Source organism: Bombina bombina, chromosome 6 (assembly GCF_027579735.1).
Source record: "Bombina bombina isolate aBomBom1 chromosome 6, aBomBom1.pri, whole genome shotgun sequence".
NCBI lineage: Eukaryota > Metazoa > Chordata > Amphibia > Anura > Bombinatoridae > Bombina > Bombina bombina.
In genome coordinates this window covers 13,678,649-13,704,247 of record NC_069504.1, presented here as the reverse complement: position 1 = coordinate 13,704,247, position 25,599 = coordinate 13,678,649, and the positions used below count along the sequence as shown (strand labels likewise).

General features: G+C 39.4%; 1 protein-coding gene across 1 annotated transcript in view; it reads left to right on the top strand.

Annotated features, from left to right (window-relative positions):
• Positions 1-25,599, top strand: part of PPP6R2 (protein phosphatase 6 regulatory subunit 2) — a gene marked incomplete in the record, with an annotated part of 934,057 nt that overhangs the window by 478,902 nt on the left and 429,556 nt on the right. Inside the window, 1 exon segment of the mRNA XM_053716315.1 lies at positions 1,388-1,445. Within this exon segment, the coding sequence (XP_053572290.1) occupies positions 1,388-1,445 (58 nt within the window).

Genomic DNA, 25,599 nt, shown 5'->3' with positions numbered 1-25,599 from the left:
ATCTGGGGGATGTTCCAGAAGTTCAATCTTTTTGTCAGAATCAGGCCTTTGTTTAAAATGTTGCTCTTCCTTGGAGCCTCAACCTTGTTCTTACAGTTTTGCAGCAGGCTCCGTTTGTGCCATTGCATTCCACAGATGACAAGTTATCTTGGAATGTTTTGTTTCTTATTGCTATCTCTTCTGCTCGGAGAGTCTCGAACTCTTGGCTTTGCAGTGTGATTCACCTTTCCTTATTTTTCATGTTGATAAGGGGGGTTTTCGTACTAAGTTGGGTTTTATACCCGATGAGGTTTCGGTTATAAACATTTATCTGGAACTTGTTGTTCCTTCTCTAGGTCTTAATCCTTCTTCTCATATGGAACATTTTTTGTACAACTTGGATGTTATGCGTGCTTTAACATTCTTCCTACAGGCGACTAAGGATTTTTGCCTGTCATCTGCCCTGTTTGCTTCTCTGGAAAGCATAAGGTCAGTAGGCTACTGCTACTCTTTTCTTCTAGTTGAGAAGCATATATTAAGTTTTGCTTATGAGACTACTGGTTAGCAGTCTCCTGAGAGAATTATGGCTCATTCCACAAGGGCTGTCTACTCTTCTTGGGTTTTTAAAATTGGAGCTTCTGTGGAACAGATTTAAAAGACTGCAACTTGGTCCTCTCTGCATATTTTTTCCTAATTTTCCAAATTTGATATTTTTGCCTCGGTTGAGGCTTCTTTTGGGAGAAAGGTTTTTCAAGCCGTGATGCCTTCTGTTTAGGTCTGCCTGTCTTGTTTTCACTCCCTAGTCATGTGTCCTCTAGCTTGGGTATTGGTTCCCACTAGTAATTGATGACATTGTGGACTCTCCATATTTTAGGAAAGGAAACAACAAAATTTATGCTTACCTGATAAATTTCTGGAGAGTCCACGACCCCGCCCTTTATTTAAGATGGTTTCTTTTTTTACTTAACCTCAGGCACATCTACACCTTTGTTTTATTCCTTTCTCCTTTTTCCTTTCTCCTTTTTCCTTTCGGTCGAATGACTGGGGGATTGTGGGTAGGAAGTGACACTTCATATCTCTGCTGTGGTGCTCTTTGCCGCCTCCTGCTGGACAGGAGTGATATTCCCACTAGTAATTGATGACGTTGTGGACTCTCAATATTTTGTTTTTTCTCAGTCATCAGGTTTTCCAGCCTGACTGAGAGAAGCGCTTTAGCATTTTCATACCCTGTCCCTTTAAATAGGTTTTCAATGCCCAAACAGTCCTTATAAAGAGTTGGCAGCATCTGTGGTAATACTAGACTCTTCTTTGAATTAGTTGCGGTCTGATTATGTATGACTTGGGCTGATTAGTCTGTCATTAAAACATTGGCGTCTGCTAACCCTGTTTTTGTGGTTTGTGTTTTCAGTGCACCCTTTGACCGTATAGCAGAGATTAACTTCAACCTAGCGACTGAAGAAGACCGTGTAAGTCATGTTATCAAGCATCTGTGCAGTGGGTCATTAAGATGGGTGGTCACTTTACCCTGGGGATCCGCTGTTGGAGGCGCCAAATACTATCTGCTCTACTGCAATATTTTTATTGTTTAAAAAGATAATCCCTTTATTACCCATTTCCAAGTTTTGCACAACCAACACAGTTATATGAATACTTTTTTTACCTTTGTGATTACCTTGTATCTAAGCCTCTGCAGTGCTTACTCGTAAATAACTCCACGGGAGCGAGCACAATGTGGGCACACAAACTAGCTGTGAAAAACTGTTGATTGCACTGAGATAAATGGCGGCCTTCAATAGCTTAGAAATTAGCATATGAACTGCCTAGGTTTAGCTTTCATCAAAGATTACCAAGAGAACAAAGCAAATTTGATGATGAAAGTAAATTAGAAAGTTGTTAAACTTACATGATTCAGATAGAGCATACAATTTTAGTTTGACTAGAATGTCCCTTTAACACTTCATACATAATCCATAGCATATAACTGGATAACATTTCACCTGTCAAAAAGCAGAAAGGGAAAGAAATGAACATGTCCGTACATAATATTTTAGTGATGATCCATGTGACAGATGGCGTTCATTGCCCACTAATAACAATAGTTGTAAGATTTATACAAATGACCCGTAGTCTGTTTACACCATAACCCACTAAAAGTGTGATGTGAAATTTTAAAGGGACATTAAACACTTATAAAAAAAAAAAACCCTCTAATATACTTTCTTTCATGTAATTGGCAAGAGTCCATGAGCTAGTGACGTATGGGATATACAATCCTACCAGGAGGGACAAAGTTTCCCAAACCTCAAAATGCCTATAAATACACCCCTCACCACACCCACAAATCAGTTTTACAAACTTTGCCTCCTATGGAGGTGGTGAAGTTTGTGCTAAGATTTTCTTCTGTGATATGCACTTCTCAGCATTTTGGAGCCCGATTCCTCGGAGTACAGTGAATGTCAGAGGGATGTGAAGGGAGTATCGCCTATTGATTTTTATGGTTTTTCTCACAGGAAATCCTTTCAAAGGTTCTCTGTTATCGATCATAGAGATTCATCTCCTACCTCCCTTTTCAGATCGACAAAATACTCGCATATTCCATTACCTCTACTGATAACCGTTTCAGTACTGGTTTGGCTATCTGCTATATGTGGATGGGTGTCTTTCGGTAAGTATGTTTTCATTACTTAAGACACTCTCAGCTATGGGTTGGCACTTTTATGTATTAATGTAAAGTTCTAAATATATGTATTTACTTATATTTGCCATGAGTCAGGTTTATGTATATTTCCTTTTGCAGACTATCCGTTTCAAAATTGGGAAAGCATATTTAGGAAGTTATATTCTTTTTAAAGACACAATGAGTCCACGGATTTCATCCTTACTTGTGGGATTACGCATCCTGGTCAGCAGGAGGAGGTAAAGAGCTGTATATATAGCTCCTCCCTTCCCTCCCACCCAAGTCATTCTCTTTGCCTGTGTTAGTGATGGGAAGAGGTAAAGTGAGGTGTTAGTTTAGATTCTTCAATCAACAGTTTATTATTTTTAAAGTGGTACCAGTGAGTGCTTTTATTATAGGGTGTAGCCGTATTCCTTGTCAGCCTCTAGAGTAGAGCTACAGGGTGGCATTGGGAACTGGTGGGACATAACTCTCACTGCGCCTCCCATTCTGAGTGCTGCCCTTCTAATGATGGTCTTAGCAGATATTAACTAAGGCCCTTTCTGTGTCCACAGAACTGCAGGAGGGAGAAGACCTTTTGAGCCTGTGAGACTTGTCATGCTGTCGCTCAGCATAGAGGTAAGAGCAGTCTTTTATTTTTCTGGGCCACATAGTATCTCGGAAATGACTGTATACTTCTAATCTGTTTGGAAACATGGGCTCTCTGGGAAGGGCTTTTCCTTTTGAACAGCATGTTGGATTTTTCATGTGGCCATGACAACCGACACTATGATTTCAGTTCTAACTGTAATTTATTGGAGCATGGGCTCTTACTGTGAGGGCTCCCCTACCGGTCACTCTTTATTTGTACTGGGGGCAGACGCTGGGGGTATGTTTTACCAAAGCCTTGCAAAGAGACTCCGGTTCATGGCTGTGTGTTTGGGTGAATTGGCCGGCGTTTACGGCTTGCTTTAGGCAACCTTAGTCGGATGGCTTATGCAATGCCCAAGAAGGGTGGGGCTTACTTTGGCGCACTTAGGACTGTAGAAGCCGTGCAGCGTTTAGTGTTCCGGAGTTCCGACTGTCGCCACGACAGCATGGTTGCAAACTAAGCAGGCGGTCTTGGGCGTTCTGGGGCAGGATCTGGAATTGTGTCTGAGTGGTCGGTGGACCGTGGGGCAGGTAGGCGCCTCAGCAGAGCTGTTGAGACGAGGAGGTGTTTTTTTTTCTTTGTCAAACGCTTTATATTAATATCGTCTAACTGCTTAGCATTGCAAAGTAAAATTGTTAGACGTTTATTTCTTAAAGGCGCAGTATCTTGTCATGTTCAAATGTATTGACAAGTATTTAGTTAGTGCTTATATTCATTGTGTATATTTGACCGTAAATTGAGAGTCTATATAATTTAAAGGAGCCAAGACCAATATTTTCTTGCTTTTTGCTATCATGGATTTGGATGATATCCAGAATGTTACATGTTCCATGTGTTTGGATGCCACTGTGGAACCTCCTGTTCCTTTTTGTCCCTCATGCATTGAGAGGCCTTTACACTATAGAGAACAAATTTTTTTTTGATAAAACTTTGTCCAAGGCGGATGCTTCTCAGGAGTCTACAGATGAGATGCAGAGTATGCCGCAGCTTTCTCCCCAAGCGTCACATCCCTTAACGCCCGCTCAAGCGGTGCCATGTATTTCACAGAATTCTGCAGCAATCACGTTAAAGGACATAGCTGCAGTTATGTCCTCTGCCTTTCCAATATCGCACAGCAAGTGTACAAGAAGGGACAAGTACGTAGTCAATGCAGCCTCTGATACTATGATGGCGATCGTGGACGTACCTTCCAGGGTTCTGAGTTGGAGGGTATGGAGGTCCTATCCGAAGGTGGACTTTCTGACTCAGGGAGTTTCTTACCCCTGACTGATTCTGAAGTGGTTTCTTTCAGGTTTAAGCTTGAGCACCTCCGCCTATTACTGAGGGAGGTGTTGGTGACTTTGGATGATTGTGACTCAATAGTGGTTCCTCCAGAGAAATTGAGTAAGTTGGACAGATACTTGGAAGTTCCTTCTTACTCTGAGGAATGGGAGAGACCAGATGTACCCTATAGCCGACGCTATTAGGGACTCTTGGCAGACGGTCCCTAAAGTAGAGCGAGCTATTTCTACCCTGGCCAAACAGATTACTATTCCTATCGAGGATAGTTGTGCTTTTAAGGACCCTATGGATAAGAAGTTAGAGGGTCTCCTTAAGAAGATTTAAGTTCACCAGGGATTCCTATTGCAACCAGTGGTTTGCATTGTTACAGTTGCCAGTGCAGCTGCTTATTGGTTTGATGCTCTGGATCGGTCTCTTCAGACTGAAACTCCTTTAGAAGAGATACAGTATAGGATTAAAGCTCATAAATTAGCCAATTTGTTTATTACAGATGCTTCTCTGCAGATTACAAAATTGGCGGCTAAGAGTTTGGATTTTTCCATCTTAGCACGCAGGGCCTTATGGTTGAAGTCTTGGTCTGCGGATGTGTCATCCAAGTTTAAACTTTTGGCTATTCCTTACAAGGGGAAGACCCTCTTCGGGCCTGACATGAAGGAAATTATTTCTGACATCATGGGAGGCAAGGGTCATCTTCTCCCTCAGAATAAAAAATCGTTGCTATCCGTCTTCTTTATTTGTTGTTTTTTTGGGAAAACGTAGGGGTCAGAAAGCTACGGCTACCTCTTTCCTTTTGGCTGAAGAGTATCATCCGCTTTGCATATGAGACTGCTGGGCAGTGGCCTCCTGAAAAGATTACGGCTCCTTCCACTAGGGCTGTTGATTCCTCATGGGCATTCAAAAATGAGGCTTCTGTTGAGCAGATTTGCAAGGCTGCAACTTGGTCTTCTCTTCACACTTTTTCTAAATTTTATATATTTGATACTTTTGCCTCGGCTGAGGCTGTTTTTGGGAGAAAGGTTCTTCGAGCAGTGGTGCCTTCCGTTTAGGTTCCCTGTCTTGTCCCTCCCTTTTCATCCGTGTACTGTTGCTTTGGTATTATATCCCACAAGTAAGGATGAAATCCGCTGACTCATGGTGTCTTTAAAAAGAAAAGAAAATTCATGCTTACCTGATAAATTTGTTTCTTTTTAGACACGATGAGTCCACGGCCCACCCTGTTATTTGAGATAGGTTTTTATTTTTGGTTAAACTTAAGTCACTTCTGCACCTTAGCTTTTCCTTTTTCTTCCTAACTTCGGTCGAATGACTGGAGTGGGAGGGAAGGGAGGAGCTATATATATAGCAGCTCTGCTGTGGTGCTCTTTGCCTCCTCCTGCTGACCAGGAGGCGTAATCCCACAAGTAAGGATGAAATCCGTGGACTCATCGTGTCTAAAAAGAAATAAATTTATCAGGTAAGCATAAATTTTCTTTTTTCTGACCTGGGTAGTCTTTTTTTTCAAATTGACTGCTTTTTCTTTAATTTTCGTGGGCAAAACTAGGCTTGCGAGGTCACTAAATGCTGATGTTTATTGTGTCATTCTTGGCGCAAGAATTTTTTTGGCGCGAAGGTACGCTCAGTGACGCAAATTTGTCAACTAAGACGCCGGGTTTCCTTGCACAAAGCTGTGTCTGCAATGACGCGAGTTGCGTCATTTCCGGATGTTGTTAGTGCCAAAAAAATGTAATTTTGTGTTGTGCATCATACTTGGCGCCAAATAATTTAATTATTTAAACCCCACTTCCTATATGCCTCTTGCTTTTTTCTATGCTCAGAGGGCTATGCTGTTTGCATTTTTTTTCCCATTACTGAAACTGCCATATAAGGAAAGTGTTCATTTTGCTTTATATGTTGTTTTTTTCTCTTACATTTGCAAGATGTCTCAATCTGATCCTGTCTCAGAAACCACTGTTGGAACCTTGCGGCATGATAACAGTTCTACCAAAGCGAAGTATATCTGTTGTTAATTTGTGGAGTTTATATCTCCAGCTGTGGTATGTAATAGTTGTCATGATAAGCTTTTACATGCAGATAATGTATCCATCAGTACTAGTACAACGCCTGTTGTTCTTTCAACATCTAATGTACACGATATCCCTCTAAATATTAAATATTTTATTGCTGAAGCAATTCAGAAGGCTTTGTCTGCTATTTCGCCTTCTAATAAATGTAAAAGGTATTTTAAAACTTCTCATAAGGTTGATGAAATTTCAAATGACCGACAACATACTGAATTATCCTCCTCTAATGAAGATCTATCTGATTCAGAAGATCCTACCTTAGATATTGACACTGACAAATCTTCTTATCTCTTTTAAATAGAGTATTTTCGTTCTTTGTTAAAAGAAGTATTGATTACTTTGGATATTGAGGAAACTAGTCCTCTTAATTCTTAAACTAGTAAACGTTTAAATTCTGTTTCTAAACCTCCTGTGGTTACTCCAGAGGTTTTTCCAGTTCCTGGTGCTATTTCTGATGATTTCAAAGGAATGGAATAGGTCTGGTGGTACTTTAATTCCTTCTTCTAGGTTTAAAAAGTTGTATCCTTTGCCAACAGTTTGGAGTGTTTTAAAAAAAAATCCCCAAAGCTGATGGGGTTAATTCTACTCTTGCTAAACGTACTACTATCCCTATGGAAGATGGTACTTCCTTTAAGGACCCTTTAGATGGGGAAACTTGAATCTTATCTAAGGAAAGCTTATTTATATTCTGGCTATCTTCTCAGGCCTGCCCTTTCTACGGCTGATGTTGCAGCTGCATCAACTTTTTGGTTGGAAAACTTAGCACAACAGTAAACGGATCCTGATTTGTCTAGCATTGTTTGCTTGCTGCAACATGCTAATCATTTTATCTGTGATGCCACTTTTTGATATCAAAATTGATGTTAGATCTTTGTCTTTGGCTATTTTAGCCAGAAGAGTTTTGTGGCTCAAATATTGGAATGCTGACATGATATCGAAGTCTAGATTACTATCTTTCTTTCCAAGGTATCAATTTATTTGGTTCTCAGTTGGATTCGGTTATTTCAACTGTCACTGGGGGGAAAGGAGTTTTTTTTACCTCAAAATAAAAGATCTAAGGGTAAATATAAAGCTTCTAATCGTTTTTGTCCTTTTCAACAGAATAAGGAACAGAAAGCCAATCCTCCCCCCCCCCCAAAGAATCTTGTACCTATTGGAAAACTTCAAGTTGGAATAAATACAAGCCGTTTAAGAAACCAAAGCCAGCCCCCAAGTCTGCATGAAGGTGCGGCCCTCATTCCATCTCAGCTGGTGGGGGGCAGATAAAAAATTATTCCAAAGCATTTGGCAGATTCTGTCCAAAATCAATGGATTCAGAGTATTGTCTCTCAAGGGTATCGAATAGGATTTGGAGTAAGACCTCCTGTGAGAAGGTTATTTTCTCTCATGCGTCCCAGTAAATCCAGTGAAGGCTCAGGTTTTTCTGAAGTGTGTTTCAGTTCTAGAGGTTTCAGGAACAGGGTCTGGGGTTTTATTCAAATCTATTGATTGTCCCAAAGAAAGAAATTTCATTCAGGCTAGTTCTGGATCTGAAAATTTTGAATTGTTACGTAAGAGTGCTAACATTCAAAACGGTGATTATATGGACTATTCTGCCTTTTGTTCAGCAAGGTCATTATATGTCCACGATAGACTTACAGGATGCATATCTTTATATTCCGATTCACCCAGACTACTATCGGTTTCTGAGATTCTCTTTTCTAGACAAGCATTACCAATTTGTCGCTCTTCCATTTGGCCTAGCGACAGCTCCTAGAATTTTTTTAAAGGTTCTTGGTGCCCTACTCTCTGTAAACAGAGTACACGGTATTGCTGTGTTTCCTTATTTGGACAATATCTTGGTATTAGCTCAGTCTTTACATTCTGCCGATTCTCACACAAATCAACTAGTGTTGTTTCTTCAAAGACATGGTTGGAGGATCAATTTACTGAAAAGTTCCTTGATTCTTCACACAAGGGTCACATTTTTAGGTTTCCAGATAGATTCAGTGTCCATGACTCTGTCTCTAACTGACGAGACGAATAAAATTGGTTTCAGCTTGTCGAAACCTTCGGTCTCAATCATTCCCTTCAGTGGCTATGTGCATGAAGGTTTTAGGTCTCATGACTGCAGCGTCGGGTGCGATCCCTTTTGCTTGTTTTCATATGAGACCTCTTCAGCTTTGTATGCTGAATCAATGGTGCAGGGATTATACAAATATATCACAATTAATATCCTTAAATCCCAATGTTCAGTTCTCTCTGACTTGGTGGTTAGATCACCATCGTATAGTTTAGGGGGCCTCTTTTGTCTTTCAGGTTGTGGAGCTGTCTGGGGATATCTGACAGCACAAGGGGTTTGGAAACCTCAAGAGGCGAGGTTACCAATCAATATTTTTAGAACTCCATGCTATTCAGGGATCTTCAGGTTTGGCCTCTACTGAAGAGAGAACAGTTCATTTGTTTTCAGAACGTCATCACAACTGTGGCATATGGCAATCATCAGGATGGGACTCGCAGTCCCCTAGCTATTAAAGAAGTATCTCGGATACTCTCTTGGGCGGAATCCAGCTCTCGCATAATTTCTGCGGTACATATCCCAGGTGTAGACAATTGTGAAGTGGATTTTCTCAGCCGTCAGACTTTACATCCGGGGGAGTGGTCTCTCTATCCAGATGTGTTTTTTTCAGATTGTTCAGATGTGGGGTATTCCAGAAATAGATCTGATGGCTTCCCATCTAAACAAGAAACTTCCCAGGTACCTGTCCAGGTACAGGGATCCTTGGTGGATGCTTTAGCAGTTACTTGGTTTTTCCAACCTGCTTATATCTTCCCGCCTCTAGTTCTTCTTCCATGAATGATCTCCAAGATCATCATGGAACAATTGTTTGTGTTTCTGGTAGCTCCAGAATGGCCTCACAGGTTCTGGTATGCAGATCTTGTCCGGATGTCCAGTTGCCAACCTTGGCTACTTCCTTTAAGACCAGACTTTCTGTCTCAAGGTCCGTTTTTCCATCAGGATCTTAAATCGTTAATTTGAAGGTATGAAAATTGAACGCCTAGTGCTTAGTCATAGAGGTTTCTCTGACTCGGAGATTAATACTATGTTACGGGCTTGTAAGTCTGTTTCTAGGAAGATTTATTATCGAGTTTGGAAGACTTATGTTTCATGGTGTTCTTATAAATTCTCCTGGCATTTTCTTAGAATTCCTAGATTTTTTTAGTTTCTTGAGGATGGTTTGGATAAGGTTTGTCTGCAAGTTCCTTGTAGGGACAAATCTCTGATCTTTCTGTTTTGTTTCAAAGAAAAATTGCTAAGCTTCATGATATTCACTGTTTTGTACAGGCTTTGGTCTGTATCAAGCCTGACATTAAATCCATCTCTCCTCCTTGGAATCTTAATTTGGTTTTGAAGGCTTTATAGGCTCCTCCTTTTGAGCCTATGCATTCCTTGGACATTAAACTACTTTCTTGGAAAGTGTTGTCCCTTTTGGTTATCTCTTCTACTAGAAGAGTTTCCGAATTTTCTGCTCTTTTTTGTGAGTCTCCTTTTCTGATTTTCCATCAGGATAAGGCAGTTTTGCGGACTTCATTTAAATTTCTACCTAAGGTTTTGAATGCTAACAAAATTAATAGGGAAATTGTTGTCCCCTCTTTGTGTCCTAATCTTAAGAAATATTTGGAGAGATCCTTACATTCTCTGAATGTTGTAAGAGCTCTGAACTATTATGTGGAAGCCACTAAGATTTTCAGCAAGACTTCTAGTCTATTTGTAGTCTCTTCTGGTTCTTGGAAGTATCAGAAAGCTTCTGCCATATCCTTGGCATCTTGGTTAAAGGGACAGTCTACACCCTATCATAATTTTACCTACCTGCTCAAACACATTAAACAAGTGTCCTGAATCAGGTCAATGGTACACCTGCTAGAAAACAATAACAGTAATTGTGAAAACTTTTTTTTTTTAAATCAAGTCTAAAATGGCTGCCAAGCTCCTCCCACCTCTTTACCTGTCTTTGGTTATGTGTAATACTTTCCAATGACTATCGACTCGTAAATTAATTCTCATGCACGCACATACTATTTTGCATATGAGCAGTTAAGCCACTGAAGTGTTGCAGCCTTATCAGTCCCTAATGCTTTAGGTTGTAACTATCGTTCCGGGTAAGGATCATTGAGCACTGCTTTGCATAGCCCTGAATTTGCATTGCGGTATGTTATTGAAATGAATTAGTTAGTATAATTTATTTTGCCTACTATATTTATTTTATGCTATATTTAAAATATATAATTTGATGCTTCATCCCTCATATTGTATTTTATGCAGCATTTTTATTTTTAGTCTTTCTGCCGGTGGCTGCATGAACATCAACGTCTGCCTAAGCTTATCTTTAGCAGGGCCTCTTGACCTCTTGCTACATTTTCACTACTCTTCTTGCCCGTACCAAATTCTATGTTATAATCTAAATCTTCAATAAAACCTGGTCACACTGATTAATACATCGCAAGTCAGCACTACAAACCTTTCGTAAAAAATATTCTAAAACTTTTTAGCACAGACTTGCGATTAGTAGAAATGTAAAAGAAAATCAAATAAGCTTTAAAAAAAAGTTTATACTGGTTTTAATACCTCACCAAAGAGTTAATTACACTAATTAATAAATTGAAAATACAATGTGTAAAACGTTGTACTAGATATTAGGATCCCATCTTTTTTTTTTTTTTTTTTTAATTTGTTTTGGTGATTCATATCAGACAGAATATTTATTAAGGACATTCAACTCCCAAATCTGGCAAACATTATTAAATAGCTCTAAAAGAGTCTAAGAAGAGACTGTTTTTACATGCAAAGTATCTATGGGTAATTTAATTTGCATATTCAAATCTATGCTAATATATGCAATATATTCACTCTAAAAGTCTCTTCAAGTAGAATAAATAGTGAACAAATATTAAATTTATTTATTTCTTTATTTAGTTTGCATTTTTGTATTAGACAGTGAAAGATGTTGTTTGTAATAGACTGCAATATAATTAATGCTAGAGACAAAAACTAATATTTCTAAAAGACCCTGCTTAATTTTGGTAGTTTTAAAAATGTACATAGATATGTAATCTATATCCATTCTAAAAGTCTCCTTAAGTATAATAAAGAGTGAATAGTTATGTAATCTATATCCATTCTAAAAGTCTCCTTAAGTATAATAAAGAGTGAATAAATAGGTTATATTAACTTATCCAAAGTTCATACTCCTGGAGTCTTTGCTCTGTTTTTTATTAAAGTGGATGGATTGGATATAGCGGTTAACAATATCTTTAAAGTATAATTCAACACTAGAAGTATAGTGATTGTATATCATTATCTAGTAGAGCACCACTGCACCTCTCTCTTTCTTGATCACAGCTATCAGATTGAATTAAATAAAGAATACTTGGATTATTGCAGTTCGTGTACTTATTTATTTTTTTACAATAATTAATAAATTAAATGTTAAACTATAAAATATTAAAACTATAGAATATGCAAAACCTTGTTGCTGGTCTCCCCCTTTTTAGCTTGCAGGTCCCCTCCAAACTGTTGTTGTTGTTGTTGTTGTTGTTGTTGTTGTGTTTTTTTTTTTTTTTTTTTTTTTTATTGTGTGCTTCATATCACTCAAAATATTTATTGATGATATTCAGCTACTACATCTGTAATAAATGTTATCAAATAGCGTGTTTTTAGAGCCTGTTATTACATGCAAAGCATCTTGGGGTAGTTTACATTTGCATATTCAAATTTTCGCTAATTCTGCTGCTATCTATTCATTCTATAAGTCTCAAGTAGAATAAGGAGTGAGCATGTATATAATTAATATTGGCAACACATAAATTAACTTTTCTTAAGTGTTATCACTAGCAAGTTTGTTAGAAAATTCACCTAGCGCCTGCTGATACTGACCCTTGGCTAAGATAAATTGACCCCTAGTGGTCAAAAATGAAATATCTAACTATCAACAGTATATCAATGCGCCAACGATAGAGGCAGGGTCTTGTTGCTTAAAAACAATATTTTATTACAATATGAATGCTTGGTTAAAAGCTATATCATTCCGAGGCGTGTCCAAGCAGCGGCTCTGTGCAGTCGCACACTTCTGTAGCTCCGGGAGAAATATCAATAATCCGCCGGTTATTGTTATAACCCTACAGCTTAGATCACTTTTACGAGTAGTATTACACCTACAATCAAAGTTACAACTTCAAGTGCTGTATTTATGATCTCGGAGGTGGAATAGGACAATTTGGGCCTGTAGCGGCGGCGACCTAACAGGCAACGTCTCCCCCCCTGGGTTCCAGGGGTGTCTAGCCAGAACTGGTTAACTAATCTAACTGTGGATTAGTACAAGCCTCTCTTACTACATATAGGCATAAGCCCTCAAACAGCGCATTTATACAGTAAGCACAGACGCCACCATCAGTCAGCTACCATGTGGGTCGAGGACTCACCAGCCGCTATGGATAACCGGCTCACTAAAATTGAAGCCCTGCTGCAGGCACTGATAGACAAGGCTCCCTCGGAGCAAGACATACAGTCTCTTATGGAAAAAGTAGGAACCACCAAAGTTGTGGAGTCAACGATATTACAACCCGCAAAGATCGACCCTGATCTAAACCTGAAGCTCAAAGAGGACGGGCGAGTCACCAAGCTGAAAGACGGAGCACTTCGGTTACCAGGCAATAGCCTTAATGCATATTTGCCGCAAACAACTAAAGGTATTATAGGCAGAGAAATTGACACCCCGATCTGGCATAACAGGCAACCTAGAAGGTTAGATAAAATTGTGTGTAACCCTGCGCAGGATTTTCTAAAATACCAATATGCCAGTAGGTAATGGAGAACCCCTGTCTCCACAAGTGAAATAGAGAAGATAATAAAATAACTACCTTAAAAAAAGATAAGATATTTTAAAACCTCTGGCGCTACAAAAGATTTGTTGCTAAAATTGGAAAATAGAAAATTGGATGAATATGATATGACCTACTTGGTTAAAAAACGATATTAAAATATTATAAAACAACCTTGGTCTTAGTGATAACTAAACAACGTTTGTTATATGTGCAAAAATATGTTTTTATTACATAAAATAAACAAACAAAATAAAAATGAAAAATATGCAGATAAAAAATATAGCTGATCAGCTAGTACAATTAAAAATAAATAAGTGCAGTATCAAAAAATAAAATAGCATAAACACAACAGAAATACACAATAGAACTTGATCCAAAGAAAGTTCATAAGCCTTCAAGGGTTAATATAGGTTAGATCCAGATCGGAACGAAATCAGAGACTCCTTCAACAGCTGAGATGTCGAATGCCAATTGTAGCTGGAAGGGAGCTGAAATGACAATTAATCCAAATCAAAAGAACAGCAGAGAACCAAAATTAGGTGTTCAATTTTACTTACACCATGTTTTGGTCTCTGCAGCAGCGGTCAGACACTGAAAGATAACAGTGGAAGCGGATGTTTCTTTAATGTAAAAGCCGATGTCAAGTAACTGCTCCACTCAGGGATTCTCACAGTATCGAAGCCGGTCTGTAATGACTATGTCACGTAACGTCAGAGTAGGCGGAGAAACGCGTTTCAGCCCGTTCAGGGCCTTTGTCAAGCTCCAGAAGAGAGTGTGGTAGGTCCTTTTATACCTATAACTTTTATGTTGATTGGTTGAGTGCCATAAGTAGGAGTGTCTTGCAATTTAAAGACAAGGTTAGTAATGGCAGTGTGCGATCAAACAGTAACAAAATAATGATACGTTGTTCATGAGTGCAAATTTGTTGCTATACAGCATATTACCTTATCTGTCTCAATTAGTATTTATATACAATAGTAACGATCATATTTGAACAGGACAGCTGCAGAAAGTAGAAAAAAAGTTTCCTATAGTAAAGACAAAGATATGCAGTGATGTATGATCATGATTCAGAAGCGATTATTTATTTATTTATTTGTTTATTTTAGTATAGCTCTTTGGTCTTGGTGATAACAAATTATGTATCGCTTCTGAATCCTGATCATACATCACTGCATATCTTTGTCTTTACTATAGGAAACTTTTTTTCTACTTTCTGCAGCTGTCCTGTTCAAATATGATCGTTACTATTGTATATAAATACTAATTGAGACAGATAAGGTAATATGCTGTATAGCAACAAATTTGCACTCATGAACAACGTATCATTATTTTGTTACTGTTTGATCGCACACTGCCATTACTAACCTTGTCTTTAAATTGCAAGACACTCCTACTTATGGCACTCAACCAATCAACATAAAAGTTATAGGTATAAAAGGACCTACCACACTCTCTTCTGGAGCTTGACAAAGGCCCTGAACGGGCTGAAACGCGTTGCTCCGCCTACTCTGACGTTACGTGACATAGTCATTACAGACCGGCTTCGATACTGTGAGAATCCCTGAGTGGAGCAGTTACTTGACATTGGCTTTTACATTAAAGAAACATCCGCTTCCACTGTTATCTTTCAGTGTCTGACCGCTGCTGCAGAGACCAAAACACGGTGTAAGTAAAATTGAACACCTTAATTTTGGTTCTCTGCTGTTCTTTTGATTTGGATTCATTGTCATTTCAGCTCCCTTCCAGCTACAATTGGCATTCGACATCTCAGCTGTTGAAGGAGTCTCTGATTTCGTTCCGATCTGGATCTAACCTATATTAACCCTTGAAGGCTTATGAACTTTCTTTGGATCAAGTTCTATTGTGTATTTCTGTTGTGTTTATGCTATTTTATTTTTTGATACTGCACTTATTTATTTTTAATTGTACTAGCTGATCAGCTATATTTTTTATCTGCATATTTTTCATTTTTATTTTGTTTGTTTATTTTATGTAATAAAAACATATTTTTGCACATATAACACGTTGTTTAGTTATCACTAAGACCAAGGTTGTTTTATAATATTTTAATATCGTTTTTTAACCAAGTAGGTCATATCCTATTCATCCAATTTTCTATTTTCCAATTTTAGCAACAAATCTTTTGTAGCGCCAGAGGTTTTAAAATATCTCATCTTTTTTTAAGGTAGTTATTTTATTATCTTCTCTATAACAGGCAACCTACAAACCTCTACCCAACCTCAGATCGGCCTAACACGGGAAGCATCGCCACTTCTAAAATGGCACCCGAAACAGCATTGAACCACCTCCAGATGGGGAAACTGAGTATAACTCACCCAAACGTCGATATCGAAAGGCTGAGAAAATATCCTACATCTGCCAAGTTTACGGCTCCCGCCGGTTCTGCAGATCAGCATACACGGGTGAGATGGGACTTAGAGCTACCGTGGTCGCCACGTGATCCTGGAGGGGGCCCCGGGGTAGAGATAGATATGGAGACTTTCAGCATATCTACCCTGCTCATGTTCCCGGTTGGTAAGCTAGACAGTACATGGCATATGGTTGGCACCGTTGCCTGGTGTGACTCCTCGGGGACTATGATCCACGTTGTAACATCTCCCGATACTACCACTGCCAGACATATGATGCTATTGAAGGGAGATGTGCAATCTTGCCTAGCGGCCTCACTGGAAGGTATGGCTGCGCTGTCTGGCATGCTGAAACAACTTGGGGCTTGACAGCTCACATGAACTACATGTTTAATAACAGACTTTCTGTGAGATAATATTGTTGCTGTGTTTGAAACGTTGGTGAACCGTTTAGACTTTTGACAAATGTTTGTGCTGTAGCTTTGTTGTTCTGAATTTATGCTTAAAAATACATACGTGAAAGTGGCCCATCGTATGGGGGTTAAAACTGGGGGAGGGGAGGCTACCCGCATCATAGTTAGCTTGATAGCAAAAAGAAGGATGTGGGGTGCACTATTAATCATATTAATGGCGTACAAATCAAAATCACATCTTGTTGCCTCGCTCGCGGCCGGTGGCCGCGGTGGCGGGTGGGGGGGACATACAGATATTACATAGATGAACTGCTGATGTTTGTTTGTCTTTAAGTGCACCCAGCAGCACAACACTGAACCCTCCCTTGTCCGCAGTATCCTCTCTATATTACCGACTGGTTGAACACTCTGCTTACCACTCACTACTGCAGATCCACCCAAATACCCTAGGGCCCTGACATTATAGGAAATAATTAGACTACCTCACACTCCCAGAAAGCAAATTTCCTTAATAATAAGAGCGCTCCTTCCCTATGGTCGGTCTGAACAAACTTATCATGAGGCCTACCCAAATGTATTTGAGGCTTAGTATAGCATCCACTTACATAAAATCTTTCTTTTTCTATCTGGAAATAACAGTAGTGGGTATTGTGTATAAGATTTCTGGCTATTTATGTCTCCACTATATTACAATCCAATAACCTTTTTCAGTATCATATTTTGTTTTCTTGAGACATAAGTTTTTTTTCTGTGTTGTTTTGTCTTTTTCTGTTTGTTCTGTTGCATCCTACCTGGCATACCCCCACAATTGTTTATAAGTGATTTTGTTTAAGGCCCAAAAGTGGTCTGAATTGCTAAATATGGGGATATATAAGAGGTACACTGAATCAGAAAATGTGTTTCTAAATCATGAGCCCCAGCTTTAAGTATAGATGACAGACTCTATTGGCATTATGAACTTTTTATTCAGAGCTTTTGTATTACCCACACAGGGGACCGACTCAATGATATATTGTATTATGACATTTCTGAAGTGAGCAATATGTTTGCATTATATGATGTGTACCACTGTTTGATACGAATAAAGCTTTTTTTTTTGAAAACTAAAAAAAAAAAAAAAAAAAAGCTATATCATTCCATTGTTAATGGAATTTAAAAAACAAGTAATCCAATATTAATAACAGTATACAAATGCAACTTCTTCCTATTTAAAAAGAATGGGGGGTTGAAAAACCTCAACCGTAATTATACCAAAATATAGTTAAACTTTAAATACGTGGTTGACAACTTTCAATGATTAAAATAAGATCTAATATAATTGGATATATCCCTCATGGATCCATGTGAACAGTCTAATATTTTCAATAAAGCGCTGACAATAGTGGTTACTGAATTTAAGCTTTAGCGTGGTTATAATGTATTACGCAAAGGTTAGACAAACAAATCTTTTCCGTAAGTCTTAGGTGTCTCAAAATTTCACAATTAGTTCTATGTGGTTTGTGTAATTTTTTAGATTACACTATTATAACTTAAACTTCAGATATTGAATGAAACTTCCTATTTGATGGTCAAACCTTTGCTAATAGAATAGGCTCCTATTCATAACAGTAACTAGAAACTTTAAACAATGGCGATGATATATTGTTACTATAGGGTTACTATAGGTTTTTAACAGATCTAATAGAGTCAATCTGCAGTGTTATTCCTTACAATGCTATCTTAAGTTCTTATAATATGACAGTGTTTGTATATCATTAACAAATGTATGTATTGGCACAGCGGGTTACCGCTATTTATATATAGTTTCCCAAAATAAAATTCAAAGTTGAAAAATCATAACGTATAAATCCTAAATGGTGTAATGTGGTTTAAATCAAAAGTGGCCAATATATTCTACTGTGTTAAACCAAATAATAATAATGATAACAACATACCACTAAAATAAAAAACAAAACTAACAAATTTAACAAATTAATCAAACTTTTGTGTGTTAAACTCTGATAATTCTCCGTGAACACAAACCTTAAAGAAACGTTAAATACCAAATTCACATGTGAAAGTTTAAAGTGTGAAGGGACCGATTGAACCCCTTTTTTTTTGACAATTAGTCTTCTGTGCTACTTCTCAAAGTGTCAATAAAATTGTGCTATAACAAAATTAAAAGCTTATTTTTCCAAAAGCTTTAAGAAGGAATATAAGACCTTAGTTCCCCCGTTAGTGTGGATAAATCCCCAGATAGATATACGGTCCCAAGGCCAGCGGAGTATGCTGTTTATCCTATTCACTTCATATGTATGTTGATTTTCTTATGTGTTTAAGATTCTATCTTCTGTGCGACTCGATCCCTCTGTCGAAACAAGAAAGCAATAGTGCAGATTGCTAAATATAATTTCCTAGTATAAGAAATATACTTACCAGTCAACGCGTTTCGGTTGTGAATCAACCTTTCTCAAGACAGTCTATAGGGATGGGTGTTTTGTAACAGTTACATAAAGCGTCCTTGATTGGTTGGTAGTGATATACAGCACCCTCTATTGGGTGATATACATCACCCTGTTAGTGATATACAGTGCCCTCTATTTGTTGTTAGTGATATACAGAGCCCTCTATTTGTTGTTAGTGATATACAGAGCCCTCTATTTGTTGTTAGTGATATACAGAGCCATCTATTTGTTGTTAGTGATATACAGCGCCCTGTTAGTGATATACAGTGCCCTCTATTGGTTGTTAGTGATATACAGAGCCCTCTATTGATTGTTTAGTTACATACAGTGCCCTCTATTGGTTGTTATGATATACAGCGCTCTCTATTGGTTGTTAGTGATATACAGCACCCTGTTAGTGATATACAGTGCCCTCTATTGGTTGTTAGTGATATACTGAGCCCTCAATTTGTTGTTAGTGATATACAGTGCCCTCTATTGGTTGTTAGTGATATACAGCACCCTGTTAGTGATATACAGTGCCCTATATTCGTTGTTAGTGATATACAGAGCCCTCTATTTGTTGTTAGTGATATACAGTGCCCTCTATTGGTTGTTAGTGATATAAAGAGCCCTCTATTTGTTGTTAGTGATATACAGAGCCCTCTATTGATTGTTTAGTTACATACAGCGCCCTCTATTGGTTGTTATGATATACAGCACCCTCTATTGGTTGTTAGTGATATACAGCACCCTGTTAGTGATATACAGTGCCCTCTATTGGTTGTTAGTGATATACAGAGCCCTCTATTGGTTGTTAGTGATATACAGCGCCCTCTATTGGTTGTTAGTGATATACAGCGCCCTCTATTGGTTGTTAGTGATATACAGCGCCCTCTATTGGTTGTTTGATATACAGCACCCTGTTAGTGATATACAGTGCCCTCTATTGGTTGTTAGTGATATACAGTGCCCTCTATTGGTTGTTAGTGATATACAGAGCCCTCTATTGGTTGTTAGTGATATACAGTACCCTCTATTGGTTGTTAGTGATATACAGCGCCCTCTATTGGTTGTTAGTGATATACAGTGCCCTCTATTGGTTATTATTTATATACAGAGCCGACAGAGGGACAGGGATAGAGGGATATGGATAGAGGTATAGGGACAGGGACAGATGGATAGGGACAGAGGGATAGGAATAGAGGGATAGGGACAAAGGAGAGAGGAAGAGGGACAGGGACAGAGGGATAGGGATAGATGGACCTTACTTTAAAAAAATAGACTGCCCTCTGGGCAGGCTTATCACTTAATATATATATATATATATATATATATATATATATATATATATATATAAATATATATATATATATATATATATATATATATAAATATATATATAAATATTTAAACGTATGTATGTACTGTATGTATTTCTTTGTTAAAGCCATTTGCCTGCCTTTTTTTTTCTAACACCTGCAACCTCATTTCTTTGAGCCCTTATCTTTTTTGTTCAATATTTTTTGTGAATAATTTTTATTAGATGGTGTTGTTATAAGTGTAACTATACTTTGTAATGTATTTTTTATGTGTTTTTTGCAACTTTTTAGTTTTGCAAAACAGTTAACCAGACCTCTGAGGTTGCTGTAATTATTCTAGCGTAAATCGTGATTGCCCTCAAGTGTTATAATTTACTTAAAACCCTTAACGGCTGGACAAAGTTCAGATTTAAACATATAAGTTAAAAATTGAAATCACGCAATTGTCCATGCGATCGTGTGATTTCAATGATGGGATTGTGTCTGGGAGAAGTGCCTATGACGCTAGGCACGACAATCCCATTCGGGAAGCGCCTTTGGCTTTAGTACAGCCAAAAGACTATCACGTTCTATGCCGTCCTAAGGGCGTTAAAGCCCAGTGCGGTTAAGACGGCATAGAACGTCCTAAGGGCGTTAAGGGGTTAAAATTGTAATACGAGCGCAATTACATTAGCACTCGACTCGTAATCTGGTCCTATATGTGGGGGAGGTGCAGAGATGTGTATGCCTGCACAGACTAGGAGATCAGGACAACGGTGGTTTATAACATGCATAAGTAATGAGCTAAACATTATTAGTCTTTATTAACAATAACATAAATCAATAACTGAATAAGATACATTTCTCTTGTTAAGTGTGTTCAGTCCACGGGTCATCCATTACTTATGGGATATATTCTCCTTCCCAACAGGAAGTTGCAAGAGGATCACCCAAGCATAGCTGCTATATAGCTCCTCCCCTCACATGTCCTATCCAGTCATTCTCTTGCAAGTCTCAACAAAGGAGGTTGTGAGAGGAGATAGTTTTTTACTTAATTATTCTTCAATCAAAAGTTTATTATTTTAAAATGGCACCGGAGTGTGCTGTTTTTTCTCTCAGGCAGTATTTAGAAGAAGAAAATCTGCCTGCGTTTTCTATGATCTTAGCAGACGTAACTAAGATCCACTGGCTGTTCTCGCACATTCTGAGGAGTGGGGTAACTTCAGAAAAGGGAATAGCATGCGGGGTCCCCCGCAAATGAGGTATGTGCAGTATATTTTCTAGGAATGGAATTGACTAAGAAAACACTGCTGTTACCCATATGATGTAAGTACAGCCTTTAATGCAGTAGTAGCGACTGGTATCAGGCTGATAAATGTATGCACAGTTGAGTTATTTTCTAGGGACTAGAATTTGACTGAGAAAATACTGTTAATACTGAAATAAATGTATGAGCCTTAACTGCAGTAGAAGCGACTGGTAGCAGGTTTAGTGATAACTTTGCATAACACCGGAAAAGTTGTTTTTAAAACGTTTACTGGCATGTTATTCGTTTTGTGAGGTACTTTGGTGATAAATCTTTTTGGGCATGATTTTTTTCCATATGGCTAACGTTTATTTATGCATAGAAACCGTTGTAACAGGTCTCCCACTGTTGTAATATGAGTGGGAGGGGCCTTTTTTTAGCGCCTTGTTGCGCAGTTAAAATTCTAGCACAGTCTTCCTGCTTCTTCCTCCTTGATCCAGGACGTCTCCATAGAGCTCAGGGGTCTTCAAAATTCATTTTTGAGGGAGGTTATCAGTCACAGCAGACCTGTGACAGTGTGTTTGACTGTGATAAAAGCGTTAAATCTGAAATTGATTATCTGTTTTTTGGGTATTGAGGGGTTAATCATCCGTTTGCTAGTGGGTGCAATCCTCTGCTAAATTCATACATTTACTGTTAAATTTGTTGGCTATAACTGAATTAGTTCATTGTTATTTCAACTGTGACAGTTTTTTTGTATTTTTAAAAGCGCTGAAGCGTTTTTTTTCTATTGCTTGTAAATTTATTGAAAGATTTTTTCCAAGCTTGCTAGCCTTCATTGCTAGTCTGTTTAAACATGTCTGATACAGATGAATCTACTTGTTCATTATGTTTAAAAGCAAATGTGGAGCCCAATAGAAATATGAAATATGTGTACCAATTGTATTGATGTTACTTTAAATAAAAGTCAGTCTTTACCGGTAAAGAAATTATCACCAGACAACGAGGGGGAAGTTATGCCGCCTAACTCTCCTCACGTGTCAGTACCTTCGCCTCCCGCTCAGGAGGTGCGTGAGATTGTGGCGCCAAGTACATCAAGGCCCTTACAAATCACTTTGCATGATATGGCTAATGTTATGAAAGAAGTATTATCTAATTTGCCTGAGTTAAGAGACAAGCGCGATAGCTCTGGGTTAAGGACAGAGCGCGCCGATGATACGAGAGCCATGTCCGATACTGCGTCACAATTTGCAGAACATGAGGACGGAGAGCTTCATTCTGTGGGTGACGGATCTGATCCGGGGAGACCGGATTCAGAAATTTCAAATTTTAAATTTAAGCTTGAGAACCTCCGTGTATTGCTAGGGGAGGTGTTAGCGGCTCTGAATGATTGCGACACGGTTGCAAAGTTAGAGAAATTATGTAGGCTGGATAAATACTATGCGGTGCCGGTGTGTACTGACATTTTTCCTATACCTAAAAGGCTTACAGAGATTATTAGCAAGGAGTGGGATAGACCCGGTGTGCCCTTTTCCCCTCCTCCGATATTTAGAAAAATGTTTCCAATAGACGCCACCACACAAGACTTATGGCAGACGGTCCCTAAGGTGGAGGGAGCAGTTTCTACTTTAGCCAAGCGTACCACTATCCCGGTGGAGGATAGCTGTGCTTTCTCAGATCCAATGGATAAAAAATTAGGTTACCTTAAGAAAATGTTTGTTCAACAAGGTTTTATATTAAAGCCCCTTGCATGCATTGCGCCCGTCACTGCTGCAGCGGCATTCTGGTTTGAGTCTCTGGAAGAGGCTATTCGCACAGCACCATTGGATGAGATTATGAGCAAGCTTAGAGCCCTTAAGCTAGCTAATGCATTTATTTCGGATGCCGTTGTGCATTTAACCAAACTAACGGCTAAGAATTCCGGATTCGCCATCCAGGCGCGCAGAGTGCTATGGCTTAAATCCTGGTCAGCAGATGTAACTTCTAAATCTAAATTGCTTAATATTCCTTTCAAAGGGCAAACCTTATTCGGGCCCGGCTTGAAAGAAATTATTGCTGACATTACTGGAGGTAAGGGTCACACCCTTCCTCAGGACAGGGCCAAATCAAAGGCCAAACAGTCTAATTTTCGTGCCTTTCGTAATTTCAAGGCAGGAGCTGCATCAACTTCCTCCGCTCCAAAACAGGAAGGGACTGCTAATCGTTACAGACAGGGTTGGAAAGGCAACCAGTCCTGGAACAAGGGCAAGCAGGCCAGAAAACCTACTTCTGCCCCTAAGACAGCATGAAGAAAGGGCCCCCTATCCGGAAACGGATCTAGTGGGGGGCAGACTTTATCTCTTTGCCCAGGCTTGGGCAAGAGATATCCAGGATCCCTGGGCGTTGGAGATCATATCTCAGGGATACCTTCTGGACTTCAAGACTTCTCCTCCACAAGGGAGATTTCATCTGTCAAGGTTATCAACAAACCTAATAAAGAGAGAGGCATTTCTACGATGTGTACAAGACCTCTTAGTAATGGAAGTGATCCACCCAGTTCCGCGGACGGAACAAGGGCAAAGTTTTTACTCAAATCTGTTTGTGGTTCCCAAAAAAGAGGGAACGTTCAGACCAATCTTAGACCTAAAGATCTTAAACAAGTTCCTAAGGGTTCCATCATTCAAAATGGAAACTATTCGAACCATCCTACCCATGATCCAAGAGGGTCAGTATATGACCACAGTGGACTTAAAGGATGCCTACCTTCACATACCGATTCACAAAGATCATTATCGGTACCTAAGGTTTGCTTTTCTAGACAGGCATTACCAGTTTGTAGCTCTTCCCTTCGGGTTAGCTACGGCCCCGAGAATTTTTACAAAGGTTCTGGGCTCGCTTCTAGCGGTACTAAGACCGCGAGGCATAGCGGTGGCTCCGTACCTAGACGACATTCTGATAAAAGCGTCAAGTTTTCAAAATGCAAAGTCTCATACAGAGATAGTTCTAGCATTTCTGAGGTCGCATGGGTGGAAAGTAAACATGGAAAAGAGTTCTCTGTTACCACTCACAAGGGTTCCCTTCCTAGGGACTCTTATAGATTCTGTAGAGATGAAGATTTACCTGACGGAGTCCAGGTTATCAAAGATCCTAAATGCTTGCCGTGTCCTTCATTCCATTCCAAGCCCATCAGTAGCTCAGTGCATGGAAGTAATCGGCTTAATGGTCGCGGCAATGGACATAGTGCCATTTGCGCGCCTGCATCTCAGACCGCTGCAACTATGCATGCTAAGTCAGTGGAATGGGGATTACTCAGATCTGTCCCCTTTACTAAATCTGGACCAGGAGGCCAGAGACTCTCTTCTCTGGTGGTTGTCAAGGGTTCATCTGTCCAAATGAATGACTTTTCGCAGACCAGATTGGACGATTGTAACAACAGATGCCAGCCTACTAGGCTGGGGCGCAGTCTGGAACTCCCTGAAGGCTCAGGGATCGTGGACTCAGGAGGAGAAACTCCTCCCAATAAACATTCTGGAATTAAGAGCAATATTCAATGCTCTTCTAGCTTGGCCTCAGTTAGCAGAACTGAGGTTCATCAGATTTCAGTCGGACAACATCACGACTGTGGCTTACATCAATCATCAAGGGGGAACCAGGAGTTCCCTAGCGATGTTGGAAGTCTCGAAGATAATTCGCTGGGCAGAGTCTCACTCTTGTCACCTGTCAGCGATCTACATCCCAGGCGTGGAGAACTGGGAGGCGGACTTTCTAAGTCGCCAGACCTTTCATCCAGGGGAGTGGGAACTTCACCCGGAGGTATTTGCTCAACTGATTCTTCGTTGGGGCGAACCGGAGCTGGATCTCATGGCATCTCGCCAGAACGCCAAGCTTCCTTGTTACGGATCCAGGTCCAGGGACCCGGGAGCGGTGCTGGTAGATGCACTAGCAGCCCCTTGGGTTTTCAACATGGCTTATGTGTTTCCACCTTTTCCGTTGCTACCTCGACTGATTGCCAGGATCAAACAGGAGAGAGCATCGGGGATTCTGATAGCGCCTGCGTTGCCACGCAGGACCTGGTATGCAGACCTAGTGGACATGTCGTCCTGTCCACCATGGTCTCTACCTCTGAGGCAGGACCTTCTAATTCAGGGTCCTTTCAACCATCCAAGCCTAATTTCTCTGAGGCTGACTGCATGGAGATTGAACGCTTGATTCTATCAAAGCGTGGTTTTTCGGAGTCGGTTATTGATACATTAATACAGGCTCGGAAACCTGTTACCAGAAAAATTTACCATAAGATATGGCGTAAATATTTATATTGGTGGGAATCCAAGAGTTACTCATGGAGTAAGGTTAGGATTCCTAGGATATTGGCTTTT